The 23,434-nt window shown below is 41.1% G+C and overlaps 1 protein-coding gene across 4 annotated transcripts in view; it reads left to right on the forward strand.

The window, feature by feature from the left end:
• nat16 (N-acetyltransferase 16) overlaps positions 1-20,050 on the forward strand; it is a 46,458-nt gene extending 26,408 nt beyond the window's left edge. The window contains exons 2-7 of one of the 4 annotated variants that reach the window (XM_080871938.1): positions 5,467-5,642; positions 10,337-10,406; positions 10,532-10,757; positions 11,141-11,365; positions 11,475-11,818; positions 12,340-20,050. In XM_080871938.1, the coding sequence (XP_080728064.1) occupies positions 10,542-10,757; positions 11,141-11,365; positions 11,475-11,818; positions 12,340-12,568 (1,014 nt within the window). In that variant the 5' untranslated portion in view covers positions 5,467-5,642; positions 10,337-10,406; positions 10,532-10,541 and the 3' untranslated portion in view covers positions 12,569-20,050. The remainder of the gene's footprint in view (positions 1-5,466; positions 5,643-10,336; positions 10,407-10,531; positions 10,758-11,140; positions 11,366-11,474; positions 11,819-12,339) is intronic. The other 3 variants (XM_080871939.1, XM_080871937.1, XM_080871940.1) reach the window with 3 other exon arrangements.
• Positions 20,051-23,434: the final 3,384 nt, after the last annotated feature.

A 23,434-nucleotide genomic window follows, 5' to 3' on the forward strand; every position in this document is an offset into this window, starting at 1 on the left:
ACTAGACAAGGCCAGTTAACTTCTCATTAGTGATCATGATTAACCACTACTGGTAGATTAACTACTGCTTCTCTTTGCCAACATAAAGAAGGATTTTTTGACAGTACTTACTGGTTGACCAATGCTCAGATCAAAGGGAAACTCCAAATAATTCAGTAAAGATGCAAGAAGCACGATTGTAGATGTACACAAGCTTTGAAGACCTCTTGGAGCCATTTCTAAACAACTGGAGATTCCAAGACCATAATTCCAAAATTAAAATAAAAAACTGTAGTAGTTATTCAGGTGTGTCACCACTTTGCTGGGTCTGGATGAAGACCCAGACTGCCACCATAAGATGTGAAGAAATGTTTGGATGGTTCGGAAAAAAACAGGGCTCAACACTGCTATTAACTGGAAGCTGCTGGACAACCAGTGTCATTGTGTAGGGAAGCAGGTTTTAGATTCCCAGAGACTGAGAGGGTACCAACCAAGGAAGAAGATCCTGCTCCAAAAGACATCGACACATTCTTGATTGATTAAAATTTGAAGCTGCCAGTTTTTACCAGCTGTGTCAACCAGTCTCCTCTGGCAATGCCTTGGAACCACCTGCACCACCACACCTTGCCACAAACCCCATCGCCAGTGTGGGCATGATGAGCGAGCATCCGAGGAGTTAATAGCAAAGGAAGTCAACTACCCACTGGATTGTCTGTGACTGTACTGTGTTTCCCATTATGACAGTTTCTGGGTGAAACCCCCCTCACCTGCTGGGAGAAAATGTCCCATAGCCCAGGTGCTCGAGGGATTGATCTGCAGCACGAAAGGGAGGGAGCATCAGCATTAATCAACAGCTAGCTGGTGGGAACTCGGACACAGCTGGGAGTTCCAACAGGACAATGAATGGATAAAACAGACTAACATTGGGCTTATGGAATACCTGGAAAGCCCTGAGCTCAGCGTTGGTGAAAATTTGTGGACCATTCTTAAAAACCAAACCAGTGCTAGGAAACCAACCAACAAACTTCATGAGCTAGTCCACTGAAATAAACTGAAACTTCCAATTCTCCCATGAAGAGTCATCAAATATCCATCCAGAATTAAGCCAGAAGCTTCTTGATGACTACCAAAAACATCTGGTTGAACTAAGGGACATTTAACCAAATATTAGGTGTTTATATGAAACTGTATGTAAACTAACTCATTAAAGATGCACGCTGTACCATTCCATCCAAACAAAAAGAACAGTTCAAATAAATAATTAACAGATCTAATGCTACGATATTCATGCCAATGATAACTGCATGAAAACTTCTGACCGTATCTCTGGTCAGCACCTTGAGTGCTCTGTCTCTGCACACACACAGTGGTCCTCAGTGTCACTACAAAAAGAGGAGCATTAATTAATTGAATCCCCTCTACCTGGTCCTCAGCCTCCTTGGCACTGCAGCCCAGTGCACCACTGCAGCAGACCCAGAGAACACCCCCCCCTCACTGCCCGACTCACGTCAGAGCTGCATCGAGCCAAACCCGGGGGTGTCTGGCTTTACAACTAGATACCACCGGGCATTGAGACCCTCTAGCTCCACGAGGCACTGGAAAGTGGCCGGGGCTCTGAACAAGCCGAACAAAGTGTGACAAATTGGAACAAACCGTATGGAGTGGAGAAGACAGTGTTTTCCTTCGACTCTGGTTGGTTAAATCAAGTGTTGTGAAAAATCAAGCATTACCTAATCGGTCCAGGAGCTCATCGACCCAGGGCATGGGGTAGGCATCAAACCGTGACACTTTTTTCACCCTGTGGTAGTGACACAGAACTGTATAGACCCCTCTTTCTTCATACCAGAACTATGGGGCTACACTAAGTGCTGTGTGACTCTTCTCTCACTCCCATTTTCAGCATTTCAGCCAATTCTTTCTGAATTGGCTGAAATGTTGCTTATGTTCAGGCAACCTGAAGGGCTGTGAACTCCCGGTGACGCCAAGCTGCGTTTCAAAATGGTGCTCTATGAGCATCGTAAAGGCGGAGATCACATCTGCAAAACTCTGTTGCAATACAGCAACATCCGAACATCTGAATCACGGTCTTATTCAAGTCTTATTCAGCCGCTTCATCAGCCCATCAGTCTGATGATGGTAGACGCTAATTTAACACCCAATCATTCGTCCAGCTCTTTTAGTGTGCAAGACATGAACGACGTGAGCTGGTCTGTCAGTATCTCTTTTGGGATACCTGAAACAGCGCCTGCACCACTCTCTTTGCAGAAAAGGTGCACAGCGGCACTGCTTCTGGGTATTGGATTGCATAATCCACCAGAACTAGTACAAAGCGACAGCCATATACACTCTGGTGAAATGGCCCAATGAGGTCCATTCCAATGCGCTCAAATGGGACCTCCATTTTATTTTATATGCTGGAATATGAAGAATGGGATTATAGGATTACTTTCTTGGAAAAGTAATGAGTAACTAATTACTATTTTCAAGAAACTTGACCAACACTGGTCACATGACTGCTCCAGTGGGAAATCTCCCGTGGGGGTGAATCATTGACCCACAGCCCCAAAAGGTTCCCAAATTCAGGGATGCGATATAACTGCATTCTGCCCTTAAATTTAATCAGCAGCGGCACCATGAGATATTTGTGGACGTCCCCATGCACACATCTAACCTCCACCCACTCAGCCTCTAACAATACTCCCGGGCGAACCAGGGTTTGGTTGACCAGAGTCTGCGTGCAGCCTGTGTCTACCAAAGCCTGGTCTATACCCACTTGACACCTTAGCAGAATGCGGTAGTCCGTCTGGGACCGGGGGAGGGTGCCCGAGCCCCGGCGATGGGGAACACCTATCCCACTTCCATCAGCGGACCGTCAGGCCTCAGGTGTCCTGGCAGCCCACACTTCTAGCACTCCTCCCCCGGCATCTGTGATGCGCTCTGTTGCTCAGGAACAGTGCCGGCTGTTTCTGGACCCTGGGAAGGCAGATAGGACAGAAGTGGGTTAGTTGTCCGCCGTGGCCAGGTGATCCTCTGTGCAACAGCAGCAACAGAGCCAGAGATCACACACCCCCATTTGCCATATGTAGATACAAACGGAAGACATCAAATATATGAAGCAAGATATATGGGATTATGTAGTAAAGACAAAAGTGATAAATATGTTTTATATTTTAGGTTCCACCCTTTGCTTTGTTGGCAGCGCTGCAAACCCTCGGCCTTCTCTCAGTGAGCTTCATGATGGGGTCACCTGACGTGTTTCCCCTCACAGGTGAGCCTGTCAGGGCTCATTTGTGGAATTTCTTGCCTTCTTAATGAGGTTGGGACCATCAGGTGTGTTGTGCAGCAGTCAGGTTGGTGCACAGCTGACAGCCATATTTGACGACTGTTAGAATTCATATTATGGCAAGAACCAATCAACTGAGAGAAACAACAGCCCATCATTACTTTAAGAACTGAAGGTCAGTCAGGCTGTAAAACTGCTAAAACTTTGAATGTGTCCCCAAGTGCTGTCACAAAAACCATCAAGACCACGATGAAACTGTCTCACATGAGGACGCCCCAGGAAAGGAAGAGCAGGAGTCCCCTCTGCTGCTGAGGATTCATCCGAGTCACCAGCCTCAGAAATCACAAGTTAACAGCAGCTCAGATCAGAGCCCAGATAGATGCCACACAGAGCTCCAGTAGCAGACACATCTCTACATGTTCAGAGGAGACTGTGTGAATCAGGCCTTTATGGTCAAACAGCTGCTGAGAAACACAAGGAGTGGACATTAGACCAGAGGACATCTGTGCTTTGGTCTGATGGGTCCAAATCTGAGATCTTTGGTTCCACCTGCCGAGTCTTTGTGTGAGAGAGAAAAGGTGAACGATGGTCTCTACATGCATGGTTCCCAATGTGAAGCATGGAGGACGAGATGTGATGGTGTGGGGGGGGGGGGGGGGGGGGGTTTGCTGCTGACACAGTTGGAGATTTATTCAAAATTGAAGGTGCACTGAACCATCATGGCTTCCACAGCATCCTGCAGCCACATGCATCCCATCCAGTTTGTATTTAGTTGGACCATCATTTATTTTCCAACAGCACAATGACCCCAAACACACCTCCAGGCTGTGTCAGGGCTGTTTGACCAAAAAGGAGAGAGATGGAGTGCTGACCAGATGGCCTGGCCTCCACAGTCACCTGACCTAAACCCAGTGGAGATGGTTTGGGATGAGATGGAGCTCAGAGTGAAGGCAAAGGACCAACAAGTGCTCAGCATCTCTGGGAACTCCTTCAAGACTGTTGGAAACCGTTTCAGGAGACGACCTCATGAAGCTCATGGAGAGAACGCCAAGAGTGAGCAAAGCAGGACTCAAAGCAAAGGGTGGAAATTACCAAGATATAATCTAAGATATAAAACACGAGTTATTTCACAGTTTTTTGTTTACTACATAATTCCACATGTGTTCATTCATAGTTTTGATGCCTTCGGTGAGAATTCTAAAGAAACACACACACACATACAAACACATATGTGTGTGTGCAAGGTATGCTCTTAAATATAGCAGAGGGGATTTTCTGTCTACTTCTACCTCACCAGCTTATCACCTACTTAGTGGGTTCATCAGACTTCTCTTCATTACCAGGAATTCTACTAAATATCCAGACACTTTCAAACAGCTCACTGTAAGAAAAAGCAAAAGTTTTCATGCCATCAATACACAATCATAATTAATAGTTAGTGGAAATGCTGAGGCTTTTACAAAGACTCTTTCATCTCCAAAAAAAAAAAAAAAAAAATCTAACAGTTTCCATAACCCCATGTATGGATCCATCTTTATTGCACTGCAATTCATTTATCCTAAAAAACTGTACAGCTGCCCCCAGAAGGCTCTTAGATGCATTTTGGAATTCAGTTTTAGCCACTTTAGTATTTAAAAAGCTTTTCGATCATTTCATCTTTATTTACTTTATTAAACTTCATTTAATATAATTTGTGAAGGTGAAGTTTCAGGTCATCACTTCTCATAGTTTTACGATAGAAATCACTATTGATCTTTGAGACTGCTCGGTCACTGGCTGTGCTGTTGGAATGTTTTTCTTTATATAGTCACCCCACAACCACAAAAATGAGAGCACTAGTCATTTGTCTGTTGAGGGACAGGAACATCAGTGTCAATATAGAACTGCCTTTGTTAATAACTTTTATTAAAATACATTAATCTCTGTAATCTTTACAAATTACAACTAGACCAGATTACGAGGCTCTCCACAGTTACACAACAACATCAGCTTAGCTGTGGCTATGATAGAAATGTGCAGTTACTTTATACATTTACTTGAATTGTTATTAACCCTACACAGAACCAGCCAGCGTAGGTGACATAGTTTGAGTGCAGGACACAGTTGTCTTAATGTCATCACAACAAGCACAGAATGATTATTGACAGATTTACAAACTAATGATTTTCTGGTGCCTTTGTGTCAATGGTGTGTTTCATGTATAGGCGGGGCTGCGTGGGAGAAACGGATCCTGCTATCATGCAACAGAGTGATATGCTAATGTCTTTGCATCAACATGGAGGCTACTGGCATGAAGCACTGGAGCCACAGATGCACCCAGGAGACATGAATCATTTTGGTGTCCATGTTGTCATCACTTGACCAACCAACTGAATCCATGGTGTGTTCCTTTGAGTTTTGTACTATTTGGGGTTCTTTTCAGTGTGATGGCCCAAACAATTCTGTGTTTAACTGGTGCAAAACACAAAAAAGAAAGCTGGAAACATTCCAAATATATTTTCTTGCTTCTTAGCAGAGAAAAAAGATGGTATGTTCATTATGAATGTATGTGACATGTGACTTCACCAGAGTGTACTGACCATGTGAGCTAACGTTTTTCATAGGTTGTTAAAGAATGTCAGTGTACTTTCTCAGTTGAGTGCAATGAGGAGGCTGCATGTTTACAACATATAACAACAACAACGTGTGCTGAGCACATGGCTCGTTCTCTGCTTGTAAAGAGCTGAATATGTTCACACATAGAAAATGTATAAAAATGTGTGCTGTCAGCGTTAATCTCGTTAAAATGACTTTAACACCATAACCGCAGTTTGAAACTGTTCTTCGTTTGTGAAATGCACAACGAGCTAACCGCGCTAACGCGTTGATGCCATGGTAACTCGCTAATGGAGATTTGTGGTTATGGCGTTAACGGCATTTTAATAAGCTTAGCGCTGACAGCACTAATAAAACTGAATGATAGCTATTGCTGTCCTTGCCTTTATGGAGGGCGATGTGCTTCGGTGGCATTTCAGCTTCCAGCATTTTCCAGTTTTTGCCACCTGTGCATGTGACAGCCTATACATGCTTTAAAATCGTGTATTGAGTGAATAACACATAGAGACTCCCAACAGTGGGTAAACCTCAGTACAGCTGCAGCTGTACACACTTCACTGTTAAGCATTACTGATGCATAAAAGCAAAAAGTTTGTTCACACTGTGGTTCACACCAAAGATGACCAGTGTAAGAAATTTAATACCAGGAACAGTCTTTTCAACTTATTGTCACCTTGGTTAAAATGCTGTGTATGTTTATTATAACCACTACTACTGCTCTGTGAGTGAAAGGCACACTGCCTACATTTCCAACAGCAGCCTTTTTTTTCTGAACTGAAATTACTGAATAATGCGTGTTCTTCATGACTCACCAATAAAGTCACATCATGGTCTGGTCCTTGTTTTTGTGAATCTTTTGGTTACATTTTTTCCCGCTGTGTTTTCATGCCACCAGTTCTAAAGCTCCTTTGGGCAGCTCGGACAAAAACTAGACGTAGGTCCGCACTGATAGTTGCACGTTAGATGGTCAGTCAGTGTTGCCCAATTCCATTTTGTCTGGAGAACACTGCCAGCCATTGAGAGAGAACCATTAGGAACACGAGAGAAGTGTTTGAGAGACAGAAAGGCAAAAATAAAATAGCATTCCTCTCACTGGTAGGACCAGGATACTCAGCCAAGCATGGCACCTCATCTCACAGCTTCAAAGGCATGGTGGAAAAATACCAGCGTCCCCAATGTGTACATTTCAATCTGTTGTGACCAGACAGTGTTTTCACTGCAAATGCCCTTGCAGCTCACATGGCCGATTAATAGATTGTAGGAACAAGTTTAGCATTTCTGTGTTAGCCTGCACTTCCCCAATGAACTGTCCACACTCCAGTGCTTCAGCACATCACAAACCCAGACAAACAGACTTATAATAACCCAGCTCAGCCACAATAACGAAAACAATAAATATATCATGCTTTACTAGTCTCAGTCTCTCTAGTCTGCCTTCCATTAAAGACATAATTATTTTGCATCAACCTTAATTAAAAATATCACCAACGACATGAATGTGTTTGGATTCATGGAGGAAACCAGAGAACACAAAGTTCTGAGGGGTTCAAATCTAGAACATTAATCCACAAACAAACATCCAGTTGTTACACAGAAATACGACCTAATGACGGTGCAACGTTTTACTACAGGCACTGTTTATTGTTAGCGTACAAATTAAGCATTCCTCTACTTTCCAGGATTCTCTCAGAGTTACGTCTTTATACATTTCATCCATATATTTTACTTTTCTTTAAATTTTCATCAAAGGTTATCTGATTCTCTTGGGCCATTTTTGTACATTTTTGACATTTTATAATTACAAGTGTTCAGTGTGAGCAATTCTAGTAGTACAGAATTATGTACTGCAGGTGTGTGGAGGCTGAAGACAAATGTATTGCTTAACATAGCAGCTTTGTGTTTGGCAGATGCTGAAATATGTGGACAGGTTGTTGCTTCTCCTTAGTGCCCCTATGGCATTCTTATGTATTCACATTGAACAATAAATATTTGTTTTTGTAATGGTAGATATTGAATCAAATGTCATTTCTTTTTCTTTGTGTGTGATTTTGTCACTTTGAGCTTGAGGTTAATCTTACTGTGGAAAAGTTGTAGTCTACAATGGGTTGTTATGCAAAGTTTGCAACTGTTCTTCATTTGTAAACTGTACATTTCAGAATTTGTGATACTGCAAGACAAGTACAACAGAGTTTTAGGGCCACATTAAGAAAAAACATGTTATTGATCATTTTGAGAATAAAGTCGAAATTTATTCAATTTATTCAATATTTTGAAAAAAAAGTTGAAATACAATTTTGAGAAAAAAGTTGAAACATGCAGATTACAGTTGTTGTTTCAACACAGACCATCACAGTCGTTATGCAAAATGACTTGTTTACATGAGTCAGTGAAGCAAATCAGCCACTCGACCAGGTTTGTGTGGTTTCTCTGACCACATGTAGCTTCTCCACCATCTTTATACTTTTCAGCACCCTGTGTTTATGTGCTAAAAGAGAAACGACGTCCTTCCTTGTTACTAAAACCGATTCTGAAGAACAATTTCACAAACTCAGAGGGTACAGCAGCTGTCGAAACAACTGTATAATCTCCACATTTTGACTTTATTCTCAGAATGATCAATAATATTTTTTTCTTAATGTGACCCCAATACTCTGTCATACAAAAGTCTAATGTTTAAAAATAGACATAAATTAAAACATACCAAAGTAAAGCGATCTATCTCCTTTCATCTCAGACAGCGCTGGCAGTAATATTAACCTGTCAGTTAACATTACTGCCATGTTGTGGCCACAGTTGGTTGTTGCCACTGAAAACTGTGCTTCTTTCAATCTCATAGAAAACTGCAGCTCTCTGTGTTTTGACGGTTGTGTCCATCTCCTGTTAACAATGACTGGAGCTGTGCAAGCTGAGAGGCCAGCAGCTTTTTTCCTGGTGGCTTGCACATGATGGCATGCCTGGCAAGCTGCCGCTGGAACACAGAGAGCATTAGCCGGTAAATGATCTTCACTAATTTAGATTCATAACAGACGAGTTTGCTTGGCCAACATGTGTGATGCAGATAAGATGAAGCTTGAAAAGGTTGTAGTAATGTGGTCCACACAGGACAGCCACTACAGACTTATGATGTTTAGAATATGATGCGACATTAAACAGTATTAAAAATGAGCCATCTTCTCTGCTTGCCCTTCTGTGATTCAGCCACAACTGTGGTTGAATTGGACTTGAGTTTTCAGAACCACAGGATTTCACCACTTCTGTGTCTGTAGTTGGGGTCATAACTCTGTGGCAACGATCTTTTCATTTTCTTCACTGTAGTTGCTCGTGGTTTGATGTGCAGTCTATGCCTCTGGCTGTACTCTGCTGCGAGTATGTTATTGTACTGTGAATCATCTTTTCCAGCTGAAAGTAAACTCTAAAACCCCGTTAACACTTCTTTCATGGCAACTGCTGGCAGATTGTTGACCAAGTTGCTCCAATCATGTTCTTTCAGAGGTTGCACAATCTGTGTCTTCTGAACATACGGCAAAATCCCTCTTTTTCCCTTTGTGGTTCGGTGTTTGAGGCCTTGTGGTTTGCTGTTGCCACAGTCTTGTATTTGCCACCCACTGCTACACAAATTGACATGCAATGGTATGTCTACCGAGGTGGTTGATGTCAGGTTGATGTAAGGTAAACGTCCCAATTCATGATCACCTCTCAAAGTGATGTGCAGCTATTGTTCTTCACATTCCTTGATGTTTCATTGGTAGTAAAAGAGAGATATTTCAGTCTTTGAAGTGGGGCTGTAATTTGAAGAGAAAGGCTTTATTGTCTTTAAGCTGAATTTTTTCTACTATGCATAGTAGGACATGTTCATCTTGGATTTTGTGCTGCAATGGCCAAAACCTTTCTTCCCCAAATCTGCACTTTTTGGGTTTCTTTATAATAATTTGATGCTATGCAGGCTCTTCCTTGAACTTTTCTTCGACTGGAGTTCTTTCTCCCGATCAACACCAAAATCTTGCTCAGCTTATTTCTGGGGTTCTCTCTCTAATATAAAGCACCTATAGTGGCTGTTTTTGTGAACTATTGCAATATAAGTAAAATTGGATTGAATTGAAAAATGTGTTACTTAACATCAGAGACGTGATCCGTAAAGCATTTGAGCACTGATTGTATTTGAATGGAACCAACGATAGACCCGGTCCAAACCGGGGGCTTTCCCACAGTGTTGTGAGAAAGAAAACATGTGCTGTTAAATAATTTGGTTAATGAACAAGGACTCTTCTGGACTCTGTCCGAGATAGAACCTCTTATTTTACATGCACGGCCTCTCCACTAATGCGAAAATCTGCAATCCAATTTGCAGAAGCAATCAGCTCCTAATTCTTCTTCTCATGTATGTTTGATTTCCTATTGGTTAGTGCCTTTGAATAATGAATGTGTGTCTCTTGGTGTGGTTAATACTAAAGTGTTTAATGTTTTGTCCCCTTTGCTAAGGATGGAATCGGTGAACTTGGTTCACCAGCCATACACCTTGAGGTCTGTTATATTCTGCTTTCAGAAAATGGTAAAATGATTTACTTATCTGTGGCTAATTATTTTTGATTACGCGAGAATGACATCCCGCTCTGAAGCACAAAATATGATTTAATATAGTCCACAATAATATCTCTTCCATTTTTATCTTATCAGTTGTTCCAAGATGAAGATTGATACCAGCCTGAATATGCCCCAGCTCCCAGAGGCCCTGTCCCAGGCAGGCCTTCAGTTTACTGTGGCAACTGAGGAGGACTTTGATGAAATCATGGCTATGAGCCAGGACATCTATGGAGGCCTTGACTATCTACCTACTAGATACACTAGCTGGCTGCAGGATACCAACCGTACAGTTATACTGGCACGCAAACATGGAAAAGTGGTAAGTTCACTCAGTAGTAAAAGTTCAGTTCACTGGATAAATGGCTGTAAAGCATCACCCTGATAAATGACCCAGCCAGCCTGAAACCTCAGCAGGTTGCATTCTACATATACATCTACTATACATATAAAACATAAAAAAAAACATATATCTGAATGCTGTTTGTTGATTGGAGCACATAATTAAGTAAATTATCTCTCCTATTAATGGACCGCCAAACTTGCTACTATGAGCTTGAGTAAAACACCCGGCAACTAGATATGACTTCCTCACAAACTAGCAGAGTTGGCCCCTTAGATAAATAAGTAATTAAAGGTATCCATGTCAGCGTGATGGCTTGTAATTTCTTGTCTGTTATCTTCCTTTGTTTGATTGCTTGGTAGATTGCTCTGGAGTCTGTCTGTGTCATCGATGAGGGGGAGACCATGCTGGTGGAAGGTCTCCGTGTTGCCCCCCAGGAAAGGGGCAAGGGCGTGGCAGGTGTTCTGCTACGCTTTTGTGCTGAGCTGGTTAAATCTAGGTATCCAGAGGTCAAAGTATGCCGCTTGACCCGTGATGATAAGCTTGGACCAAAGGACTTTGAAAAGTACCGCATCATAACTAAGCAGGTAGAGTAAATAAATGCTTTGATCTGTCCTGATGTTAAATGGCTTCTTAGTCATCATGAGCCTTTTTGGGCTGTTTGCATGCTTTCAATGCTGCCTTTTCTCTCTCCAGGGAATCCTGCTGATGCGCTTCAGAGCTGAAGACCTCAAGCTGCATCTCTCTGAATTTGGTCTAGAAGGAGACAATGAATCCACTTTGTCCACCTTTTGCTCCAGTCCTCCTCCAGTGCATCTGGACCATACAGCAATCCAGCAGCTGTACTTAAACAGTGACCTGATGCACGGGGTCCTCCCTAACGCAACCATCATTCAAGACTGGCAGCCATTCAAGCTTTTGCCCAGTAACATGGCAATCCTACTAAAGAAGGAGATTGACTGGATGGTGGATGATGTGTCCAATCCTACTGTGGCCAGCCTCTGTACCTTCCCATTCAGGGTCCCCATTGGAGATGACTGGTAAATGTTCCTTCTTCATTTATTGATAGGACTAAATGGATGTTGCTGAAGCAAGTGTACTGACAGTAACACGAACCATTGTCTATAATAGCAACTTTTATTAGTATCACTAGGGAGCACAACAATTTCACTTTTTTCTACACGGTACAGATAGTTTCTATAGAGACCGTTCTTATTCCCAACGCGTAACATACTGACGATTTGTCACGTCCTGAGGCGTCCCATAGCACCTATGATATGCACCGTGTATTGCAGCCCTAACCTTAACCACAGTCTCAATTGTATTAGATAGTGTTTCCAAAGCGATTAATGATGAGAAAGCAAAATAAATTTACATGTTTCATTCCAAATGGTTCTCATGTGTCCGACTGCGTAACATACCGACGATTTGGCACATGGCGTCGAACGTTACGTTTTGGGATGAGAACGTGTTGTTTCTATAATGTGGTCATTGCATTTACAATCATACTGCTAAGAATGGGAAACTGTTTTCACACAGTCATGATGTTTTCTTTAACCAGGTATTACCTGAACATCGACATGTTTGGTAAAGACCTCGCCCTGGCTCGACAGCAGTTCTTGTACCACCTGCAGCGCCATACTGCCACCTTGAAGGGTCATGTGATGTGCCAGATGTTCCTAGACCCACCGCTTTGGAAGGCCATGGCTGAATTCTGCCACGACACCCTGAGTGTGGAGCTGGTGAAAGAGTATACTGAGCAATGCGTGGTGGAGTGTGATCTCATCTAGTTGCAGAAGGTGGATGCAAATAAGGAGAAGTTGTCGAGGCATGACAGGAAGGAAGACAAGGGTTTAAACAACAAGAAAGTAACACAAATACAAATAAACACAACACTCTGTACTGAGGAGCAAAATCAAGTAAACAAAATGTAGTTTTAGATACAAAACAAAACCTTGAAGAACTAACAATACACAGACACATGATGGGACCTTAAAATCATCTACATCATGTAATCAACTACAATAGGTCTATGATTAATGCCGAATTTATAAAGTTTATAGTAATTAACTGGTACACTGGACGCGTTGATTTTGCTACTGAGGTGTATTTAACATGTCGTTTCCTCAAAAAACAAGAGAAGGAACAAAATAACACAAATACCTCTTTCCATGGATCTAAAATGGACTTGTGGAAAAGCACTAAAACACCCTGTTGTTTTTTTAAATGATTTTCAAAGAATGATCAAATCTGATAGAGTCCAACAGAGTCACATAGGATGCGAATACACGTGAGGATTATTGTCCTGACGAGAGGTCGTGAATTCAATCAGAAGTTAGAAAAGTTCTTTAATTTCACTGAATAAAAAGCAAACTGTTTTTGTCATTGCTATAAGTCTTGCGCGGACCCTATTGCAGTTGAGCTACAAAGATGTAAAAAAATTAAAAAGTGATGAACGTGAGGATACTTTTCCCACACACTGTCGTAAAGTAAAATTGTGCAAACAAAGTGCAACAGCTCATTTTCAATTCTGTTCTCTGTGTAAATATGGAAATTCTAAATATGTGTAATGCTGAATTGGGTTGTCAAATCTGCACATTTCTAAAGGCACTTTATTAAAACTACCCTTGAAGGTTGTGTCTACATTATATCGAGAATCAATCGTTTGGGATCAAAAACAGCGCCCTCCAGAATGTTCGGGGCAAAGACAGCACATTTTTGCAGCTTTGCCTCTAAACAGCACCACTGTGGAAATCACAAATCAATATGTTACTGAAGTGCAAGCTTTCAGGTTTAATTTAAGGGGTTTTACAAAAATTATGCATGAGCTGTATAGTATAAAATGGCGTAGTCCCCCTACCTTTCAGATGTTCAAAAATAAATGGAACAATTGACTGACAGATGCTTTTGTGGCAGGTGAGGCCTGCTTCACTGTTATTTAGTGAAAAAGAAAGCAGACATAATATTTGAAGGTTAATCATAATTCAAAGTGTTTCACTGTAAATTTACTGTAATTTTAAAACAAAATCTTGCAGGTGAAGAACGTCGACATTACCAAAGGTTGATTCTGTTCATCTGGACGTTTTCAGTGGGAGAAAAGTTTCGTCACTCATCCAGGTGACTCCTTCAGTCTCAGCTGACTGCAGGTTTCCCCAACCTTATAAATAGCAGGAAATTGGCTGGAAAGGTCCAGCCAATCCAGGAGAGAAGGACAACGGCTGACTAAGAGAAAACCTGTAGTGATCCCGTATGTGTCAGGAGTATCGGAGCAGTTGATTTTTTCTAAACACCGGGTCTCTGTGGCTTTTAAACCCCAAAACACGCTGCGCCAAAAGCTGGTCCACCCCAAGGATCGGGTCCCCCGACACAACCAGAGTAACATAGTGTAGCTGCTAAGTGCAGGAGGATTGTCAGGATTTATTCATCGGGGAAACCAAACAACCTCTGGCTACAACACAGAAGAGCCACCTCGTCAGGCCAGGACTCTGCAGTCTATTTACTCCTACAGGCCAGTGACACTCTTTCAATGATGAGGATGTAACATCCTGGACAGGGAGGAACGCTGGTTTGAGGGCGGAGTCACGGAGGCCATTTACGTGAAAAGAGAAAGACCATCTCTGAATGGAGGAGGGGGCCTAAGGGTACATCTGTCACCATCTTACAATGCTGTGATTGCAGCCATTCCCCAACTCTCTGTGAATGGTGCTCATGGTTATTGATCAGTGGGTTTTGATCAGTGGTTGTTGATCAATGGTCATGAGAATCTGCATGATTAAGATTAAGGAACTGACCTCCCAGCCCATTGTTCCTTCAGTGGGCTGGTTTCAGTCATTATGCAAATGTCCTGTTTATAAGATTGAATCCTGCAGTCAGCTGAGACTGAAGGAGTCACCTGGATGAGAGACGAAATGTTTCTCCCACAAAACGCAAAAATCCACAGTGCTCATCCTTTAATAAACACACTCTTCACCAACCTTACAAGGCGAGTTGTGTTCATACAACCTGTAACGTTACTTTGAGTTAGGAGATAAAGATATGAGGTCCATCTCAGTCCATACGTCCATGTGCAAGCACACTTCTCCCACACTACAGAGAGCAGTGGCGCACACTTGTGACATCATTAACATTAACTTAAGTTGTCTTAAAGAGACACCACACAATTGTGACTGTTACACACAGCATCTGCCTAACATGGTGGAGCCAGCATCGTGCCAGTGAAACTGGGTCACTGACAACGTGACTGCTGATAGAAGCAGCAGAATTCATTGTGAAGTGTGCAGCGCTTTATTCTCTGCTCAGACCTAACCAAACGATGCTCAGACAGAAAATGATCAGACAGCACTAACAGTGCAAACAGATTAGGACCCAAATCATACTGAAAAAGCAACCCAACAGTTTCTCAAGGTAAAAGAAACGGGACGTTCTTCCATGCCCAAGTCTCACATGTCTCAACCCAGCAAGCACCAAATCACAACAGCCACCTCAAGGAGCTTTAGGTGTTAAGGTAAAGACCCTGAAACATAGAGAGCAAGCCCCAACAGTCAGCCGACGAGGAGAACAGGGCTCAGGGACTGACAGCCATCTGTTGCAACCAGCAGGGGGTAGGAGAGAGAGCCAGAGCTCAGGACACACTGTGGAAGAGGGCCACAGTTTCATAATAACTGAGGATTAAATCCAAAGTGGTATGTCAGCACATAGAGGGAAATCTATTTTTGTCTTGAGTAAAGATCGAGCTGAGCAACTCAAAGGAAACAACATTTGCTGATGTCCATTGTTTCTAGACTTCAAGCAGACATTGGTTGAAAAATGCAGTCCTTCGTTTTTTAAAGTGTCTTAAAATTGATGTTAAGACATAAATTTATGTTATCCCAGAAATTTTGAACCTCTGAAAATGGGGCTTTGCAAAACAAGTCATTGAATTTTTCTGTTAAACCCTTTAAATTAGAGCTGACTGTCAGCTCATCAATCACAGTTTTTTTTAATTTACAATCCACTGTGGAGTTGTCCAAAGGCAAAACTTTGTCCCAAACATTATGAAGGGCGCTTTAGTAATTTACTAATTTTGGGTAACATCATCTTTAACCAGCATTACCTTGGGAATGTCAACAGCAGGAATGGACAGGTCAAATATGGACAGGTTTATGTTTTTTCTTTTAAACACATGTTACTGAGTTCATATGTAACTGCTGCAATACCATTATTAACTTCTTAAAAGGTAAGACAAATTTAGGCTTGAGTACTTTCTTACAACAATGCCAAACAAAAATGCTAATGTTTCAAAAATACTTCGCTGATGACTGTGCAGCTTACTGGCTTTGTATAAAACAGAGACGAACGTTATGAAAGTAAAAGTTTGCGTTAACAAATGATTTAGTATATTGTTACATTTTTAATGTCAAGTAGCCTTCAAGGATCTTTTTCAAAGATAATATTAGTTTGTGTACAGCTAGACCTCGCCCAATAAAATCACAACACTTTAAACACAAACTCGACTGCTTTTTAATGCAAAATGTTTCGATCCACAATGAGAAACAGCTTTAGTGTTACTTTTATAGGCTATTTAAGTGTGCTCTGCTGGATGTGTTTGCATGATTGTCCTGAAAAGTGTTCTAAGGAAAAATCTTTGGCTTTTGAAATCAGCGCCATCATCATATAAAGTTTTTTTGGTCTATTTTGTCTAAAATGTTACTTTACCACCAAATTCCAGCACAAATGTGTTAAATTTGGTAGAGTCTCACCTGTCTGTACTGCATTAGTGCTTTATCTACAGCATATTTCATTTTTACGAGGAAGCTTTATGGCCTAACTGTTCTTTATAATTCTTCACCGAACAGAATTGAAATTACATCTGCATCTCCACGTATTATATCTCTATTTCTCTATTTAAATGACCAAATACAGAGAGAGAGTGAGACCAGGTAAATAGTGTGTATCTTTTTAGAAATACACTTTCATTTGTAAAAACTAGTTTCCTTGCCTTGGCAAGCTTTAATCTTGACTCTGACTACCTTCTTCTTCTGGTATGCAAATATACGTGAAAGGATGACTGTGTCTGTTTTATAAGAAAGATAAATCTTTAGTTTTACACAGAATTCATCCTGCTTTTTGAGTCGTCACATCCTCAGCACATTTCTAACAAGACAGGCAGTCAGCTTTTCACTCGATAGGTTGTAACCAAAGAAAGTATATCCTCAGCTAAGCCAGTGTGCCAGAAGAGAGTAACGTTGACAGTATCCCTCTGTCTCACACTGCTGTAAGCAATGCTTTCAGCCTGGCCAACCCTATAAACGTCTGCCTCTTCTGCTGCTTCTCAGTCTTACTCATAAACAAGACACTTTGTTGTTTACTGGTGAACAAAATACTTTGTTACAATGTGACTGCTGACTGCCGGTTAATCCCGTATTCCATGTTTCCTCCACTTTTAAATCAAAATAACTGAAATTTGTTTCCCAGCTGTGACTCAACCAACCACTAGTTTTCATAATGTACCATAACTTTCTACTGCTGTTGTGTAATGAGAAGTCAGTTTGTTAGGTTGATTTTTGTAATCACAAGAAGTCATTGCAGGGAACAACTGAAAAAAACAACAATAAGTTCATTTTATAGTCTTAAATACACACTGAGACATTCAAATCTTTGAAGCATATATTAAATAAGTTGCTACGTATTTTAATCACAATCAAATAAACATTTTGATAAGCTTAAATGTATCTTTTACTAGCAACTAGGGCTAGCTTAGGCAAAGAAATGGATCAAGCTTAGTTACTTTTTGTCATAAAAAAAATATATGAACAAGGTGTTTGGCTCTGAAAAAAATCGTGTATTTATTGGAAAGCGACTGCAGAGAATGTGACCACATTCATTAGCAAACTGTGCAGCTCTGCAACATGTTCCTCTCTACGTTGGTTAACAAGTTTATTAGGCCTCCTGTCAGAATAAGAACAAAACACAAATATTTATAAATCTGTCGAAACCTGTTTACAAATAAATTCATATTGTTATTTATAATAATAAACTAAATTAACATTTTTACACCCAAAATTAATCCAGCACATTGGACTTTCCTAAAAAGTCTAAAATGAATGAATCATAATATTCAACCAGTAAAACTTCTGTTCAGAAATGCAAGAAAAAAAATGTAATTTGGCAACTAAATAAAAAAGTGCATAACAATTATTACCATCATTATTATTATTTTGTTTTTTGTGTTAACCAGTAAATTTGAAAACCCATGGGTAACAACATTAATTATATTTTAACACTTAACATATAATTCTGATTACACAGCTTGTGCATACTGGTGGACTGACCAGCACAGAAACACAGAAAACAAATAATTACCAAGACTTTGGTATAAACGTGACATTTGGTGGTCTAACAAATTTGTTATACACTCAAACTCACAATTTGTTTAAATGCAAACGTTTGGGGTGTTAATTCACTGATACTTGTACAGATTTGGGCATAACATTAACATGTTTTCCATTTTGTGGTCCTCACACATAACTTCAAACTGCACATATAGGAAATGCAAATGAAGCAGTTTTATCAATGCAAACACAAAAAGCTGCGTAGTGTTAGGCAAAGTTTGCAGATCTCCACCTAAAACTTATTTCCTTATTAACAAACTAAATCGACATAATCACAACAATTTGGTTGCTGTTGAGAAAACAGCCATGATTCTTCGGTATGCTAGCTTCTGTAAAAGACAGTGGTTGCACAGTCAATACACACGATTTTGTATTTAGTTATTTGCAGGATCCTGTGCTTGGAGGTTAGAAAACTACAGAAACATACACACAACCTAAGGGATTTTCATTGTCCATGTTCCAGTGGTTCATTGCTACTTTTGGACAATTAGATATTTAAAAAGCCGTTTGTCAGTTTAAGAATTACGACACTTTACAGCTGACACTGGCACAAATCACCAGCAAGCACAAATCAAATGACATATTTAATTGTTCGGACAATAGGAACAAAATATTTTAATATCAATTCAGTCAGCTTAAGATTGGCTTCAGCACCTGTGCTGCTTTCAAGCCTGAGGATATGAATTGGGGACAGTATATTAAACGACTAAGTCATAGATCAGACAGGCTTCCATCGTTTTCATGCCTTTTCTTTGCTTAGACTCATTTACGCAGTAAATACCACACAAAAAGAATATGTTCAGGCGATTTCGTGCTCATGACTGAGCCGTGTGTGCAACAGGAAAGCTGGAAAAAGTGCCAAATTTCATGCTGAACTGGTTATCTGAATGAATTTATGAAAGAGCGGCAATTTTTGTTGTTGTTGTTGTTGTTTTCAATGCAAGACTTGTTTGAAAATTCATTTAAACTTTGCCTGGTTTGTTAAATAACCTATAATAACCTATTTAATTTGAGGTCAGTTATATCACTTTGTCTTAAAGATGTGAGGATTGTTTACTTAGTATACAAGTAAATAAACAAAGACAAAGGCATTATAGGGCAAAGTATTATATTAATGTATGTTTTATGAATTGCTGTATATGCCATTAAGTTAGTGGGTAAGCAACATGCACTTTAATTGTCTTTGGCAATAATAGCTAAGCTCCCATCATATGTAAAGCAGTCTCAACCTCACGTTCTTGTCACACATCTCAATGTGCAAAAACAATGATGCAGCGTCATAATGTAAAACGTCAAAACTCTGTCAGTCTGTTCCTTCGAACGTGAACCACGTCACAGGAGACATGTAGAGCAGTTACACATGAAAATGAAATCATATATTTTATTCTCTAAACAGACTAACAGATTAACAGAACAAACATTGTTTAACGTGTGCTGAAACTATGATGCAGGTTTGGGTTTATTATAAAACCAGGAGATAACAAAATATACTCGTACATTTAGTGTTGTAGCTACTTTATGTGTGTGTGATTCCATTTTGTGAAACCCAATAAGTTTTCATTTCAGAGGAAAATATTATTCTTTTTACTCCCGTACATTAACAGCTGTGTTGTCATTAGAAACCTTGAAAACTAATAATGTTACATGCAAAATAGAAATAAGATACATTTTTAAGAAGTTAGATTAGCAATTGTGATGCAAAAATGTGTAGTATTCAAAAAACCTTTTCTTTTCATGTGTTCAGTGATGCAAATCTTGACTATATGTACTTTTCAGCCTTCCCTGTGCTTCATTTATATTGCTTGCTTAAACATGCCTTGAATGATAAGGCCTGGGACCTCTAGAATGACATGAACAAACCTTTCTCATTTGTTGTATTTTAAGTAAAGGCAAGTAACGAGTCTGTGTTTTCTTCGACATTATTTTTCTCTTTCTGTTTAAGATGTTTTTAAATACTCTGAGGATTAGCGAATAGCTGATATCTGTTAAGACATAGTTCCACATTTGAAGGAGTCGTGTTATTTCCTGTCTTTAGAGAGTGAGGTGACAGGAGTTTAAATTAAAACACAATTTAGCTGGCTTTATTTTAAGGCTACAAACATCAAGCACATCTATAAACGGAAAAGCTTTCTGAAGGTCATTTGCTGCTTTTTGTTTGTGTTTTCTAATTTTCAGTCTTATAAGCAGCTTGTTACAAAAACACATATTTTCCCTTCTTTAGTCAAATCTACAAAAAATACCAAAGATAAAAAGGTTTGATGGATGTAACATTGTATTTTTATACCTGCAAAGGGATTTCTACAGCACTGGACAAAAACTTCTTAGAACCTAACTGGTGATGTGTTTATTAAAGTATGCTGGCATGTATACCAACACACAGAGGGTGGATCTGAGTAGATACACTAACCCAGAGCTATCTACAACAATGCTATTTATACAGGACACAAAAAGCAAGAGTGGAGCAACTTAGAAGAGTGGAAGGGACGCTAATTATATGCAAAGAACAAAAGGTAAGTGAAAAAGTGTCCGGGCAATGACCATGAGGTATGCTGAGTGAGGTGGGATAGAAGTCCTCTCATTACATCTGAGAGAGAGACAACAGGACTTAATATCCAGGTAATAGAGCGCTATAACATCTATCTGCATGTGATCATGACAACAGTTAATCCTGCTCAAATCTAATCAAAGTATTATTAAGAAATAAAGAATAAATATGATGAGTAAGAAAATTGGCACTGTTATGGCAACGATGTGTCCCTGTCTCTGTGTGTGTTTGGGAGCATGGTAGATATGGTGTGTGTGTGTGTGTGTGTGTGTGTGTGTGTGTGTGTGTGTGTGTGTGTGTGTGTGTGTGTGTGTGTGTGTGTGTGTGTGTGTGTGTTAGAGAGAGATTGTAAAAGACAGTAAGATGTAAGAATCCCTGACTTTTAACATGATTTTTAAAAATAAGTTGAGGATACTGTGACTGACAGAGTAAGGTGAGGAAAAGCATTCCTGTGTAACTGAGCTAAAAAGAAATCATGTTAAAATGATTAAAGATGATTTTAATGAAGTAACCTCTGCTGTAGTTAAAGTGGTGAAAAGTCAGAGAGAGAGGATAATGTGTCTGGACACTGGGTGATTGTCATCTCAGGAGATGTGACTTTCAGAGAGAAAGAGGGGAGGAGGAAGACGAGGGTGCATGTGGGCGAGTATAAAAGAATATGCCTAGGAACATTTGGGGTTTCCTTACATGAGGAAGAGGACATAAGCGCTGCCCTGGGACTCCACAGCTGGAAATTACAGCAAGAATTGCTAGAGGAGCAGCCATCGCCCGAACACTGTGGACTCACACAGTAGTTTTATATCTGTCTCTGCTCATTGTTGCCATGTTGGCGTATAACCTCAAAGGAGTTTTCCACTGGATTACAGCTTCCAAGGATTTGCCTCCTTTCCTATTTCAGTGTATCTACAAGGAACAGAGATAACTGTGTCGTGGCCAAAGCCCTTCTCTCCCCAACCTCCCTCCTCTCAGCATCAGATCAGACCTGGAGGGGCGTGACTGGGACCTGATCTGAACTGGAGCAGTGCTCTGTGTGCAGGGCGTGGTCTGCAGGGGAGGCAGACTCACCTGCACGGCATACAATACAATACAACTTTATTTATATAGCACATTTAAACAAAGTGCTTTACACTAGAAACAGCATCTGCACTCACACCTCGCCGGCCTAAAGTCTGTGCTGACTGACTGTTGTGGTTGTTGTTGGTATGTGTCCGGCAGTGAGCTGCAGAGATGTAGCCGTGTTGTGTGTAACAGCAACCGTGGTTTATAAAAGTATGCTGAAAAGCATGAGCGAGTGGTCGTGTCTGCCGTGCGTCTTTCACACTCTGTTATTGGACTTCTGTGGAAACTACAGTTTTTCCATAATGAACACCATGTTTGAACATAAGGGTGGCATCATATCATCAGATCTGCTGTCATATGTCGTGGACAATTGGGTGAAGAGAGGGGCGGAGCTGTCAACTGATCACCACCTGGTGGTGAGTTGGATCGGGTGGCAGGGAAGACGCTGGACAGACGTGGCACGTCCAAAGCTATAGCAGGCCTCTGCTGGGGACGCCTGGCAGAGGCCTGAAGAGCTTTGGTGGTATTTTTATGGAGGCTGGGGACACTGAACGGACCATATTCAGCACCTCCATTGCTGAGACTGCTACAGTCAGCTCCTGTCACAGTGGTAACCCCTGAACCAGACGGTGGACACCAGAGAAGGGGGCCATCAAGCTGAGGAGAGCGTTGAATCAGGCTTGGTTAGCCTACAGGACTTTGGCGGTAGCTGATGGGTACTGGCAGCTTAGCAGAATGCGGCTCAGGCAGTGGCTGAAGCAAAAACTCGGGTGTGGGAGGAGTTTGGTGAGGCCAAGGGAAAAGTTTAGATGCCTTAAAGCCATCCTGACAAAACGTCAGGCAACTCAGGGATAGAAAGTGGTGCTCTGCATGCTGAAGTGGCAGTTCAGCCCTTTGATTCATGTTACAGCAGCTCATGAGTGAATGAACATGGTGCAAGTATTTTAAAAGTACACTTTTCCTAACACTTAAATTTACTTGAGTAGGGTTAGAGGCTGCCACGTCAGCATGCTGTCAAGTTCTATACTCTTGTTAATGACTTACGGCAATAATTTTATTCAGGTGTGTTGCAACAGGGACACATGGAAAGGTTGCAGGACAGCAGCCCTCGAGGACTGGAGTTAGTGACCCCTGCTACAAAGGGACCCTTTGTAGGGTCTCAGCCTTTGTCAGTGTTAAAAGGATCATACCTATACTGCAGCAAGCCACTAGGGGGCAACTGTGATATTTTATCCATATTTGTGAGGCTGTCAAGTGAGGAAACTGATGCCACTGGAAGACTGACATCCAGGCCGCTGGTGACGCGAAGGCTGCTCTAAGTGCCTTTTGGATGGCTTGTCCCCAAAAGTATGACAAATATGTATGAAGCTTATGTGTAAATTCAATTAGAAAGATCTATGGCCTACATCTGTCCGCTCTCAGGTGCTGCTGGATGAATCTAAGGTTTATCACATTGACTTTCTCACAGTGTCAAGCTGTTTGTGTGTCCAGGCTAATCACCTTCTCCAGGCCAATCAGCATCCATGCTGTGTTCTCGAGATCTTACTGTGCATCTGTCTTTTGCACACACATTTTGTCCAATCCACCTCATCTCCACCTCTCATCACTCAAGCTCCATTCAAGCCACCTTCATCTCCACCACCAGCATGTAGGCTCGGGGGGATCCTGCTCTAATCCCTTTC

The sequence above is a fragment of the Rhamphochromis sp. 'chilingali' genome (assembly GCF_963969265.1).
Source record: "Rhamphochromis sp. 'chilingali' genome assembly, chromosome: 1".
NCBI lineage: Eukaryota > Metazoa > Chordata > Actinopteri > Cichliformes > Cichlidae > Rhamphochromis > Rhamphochromis sp. 'chilingali'.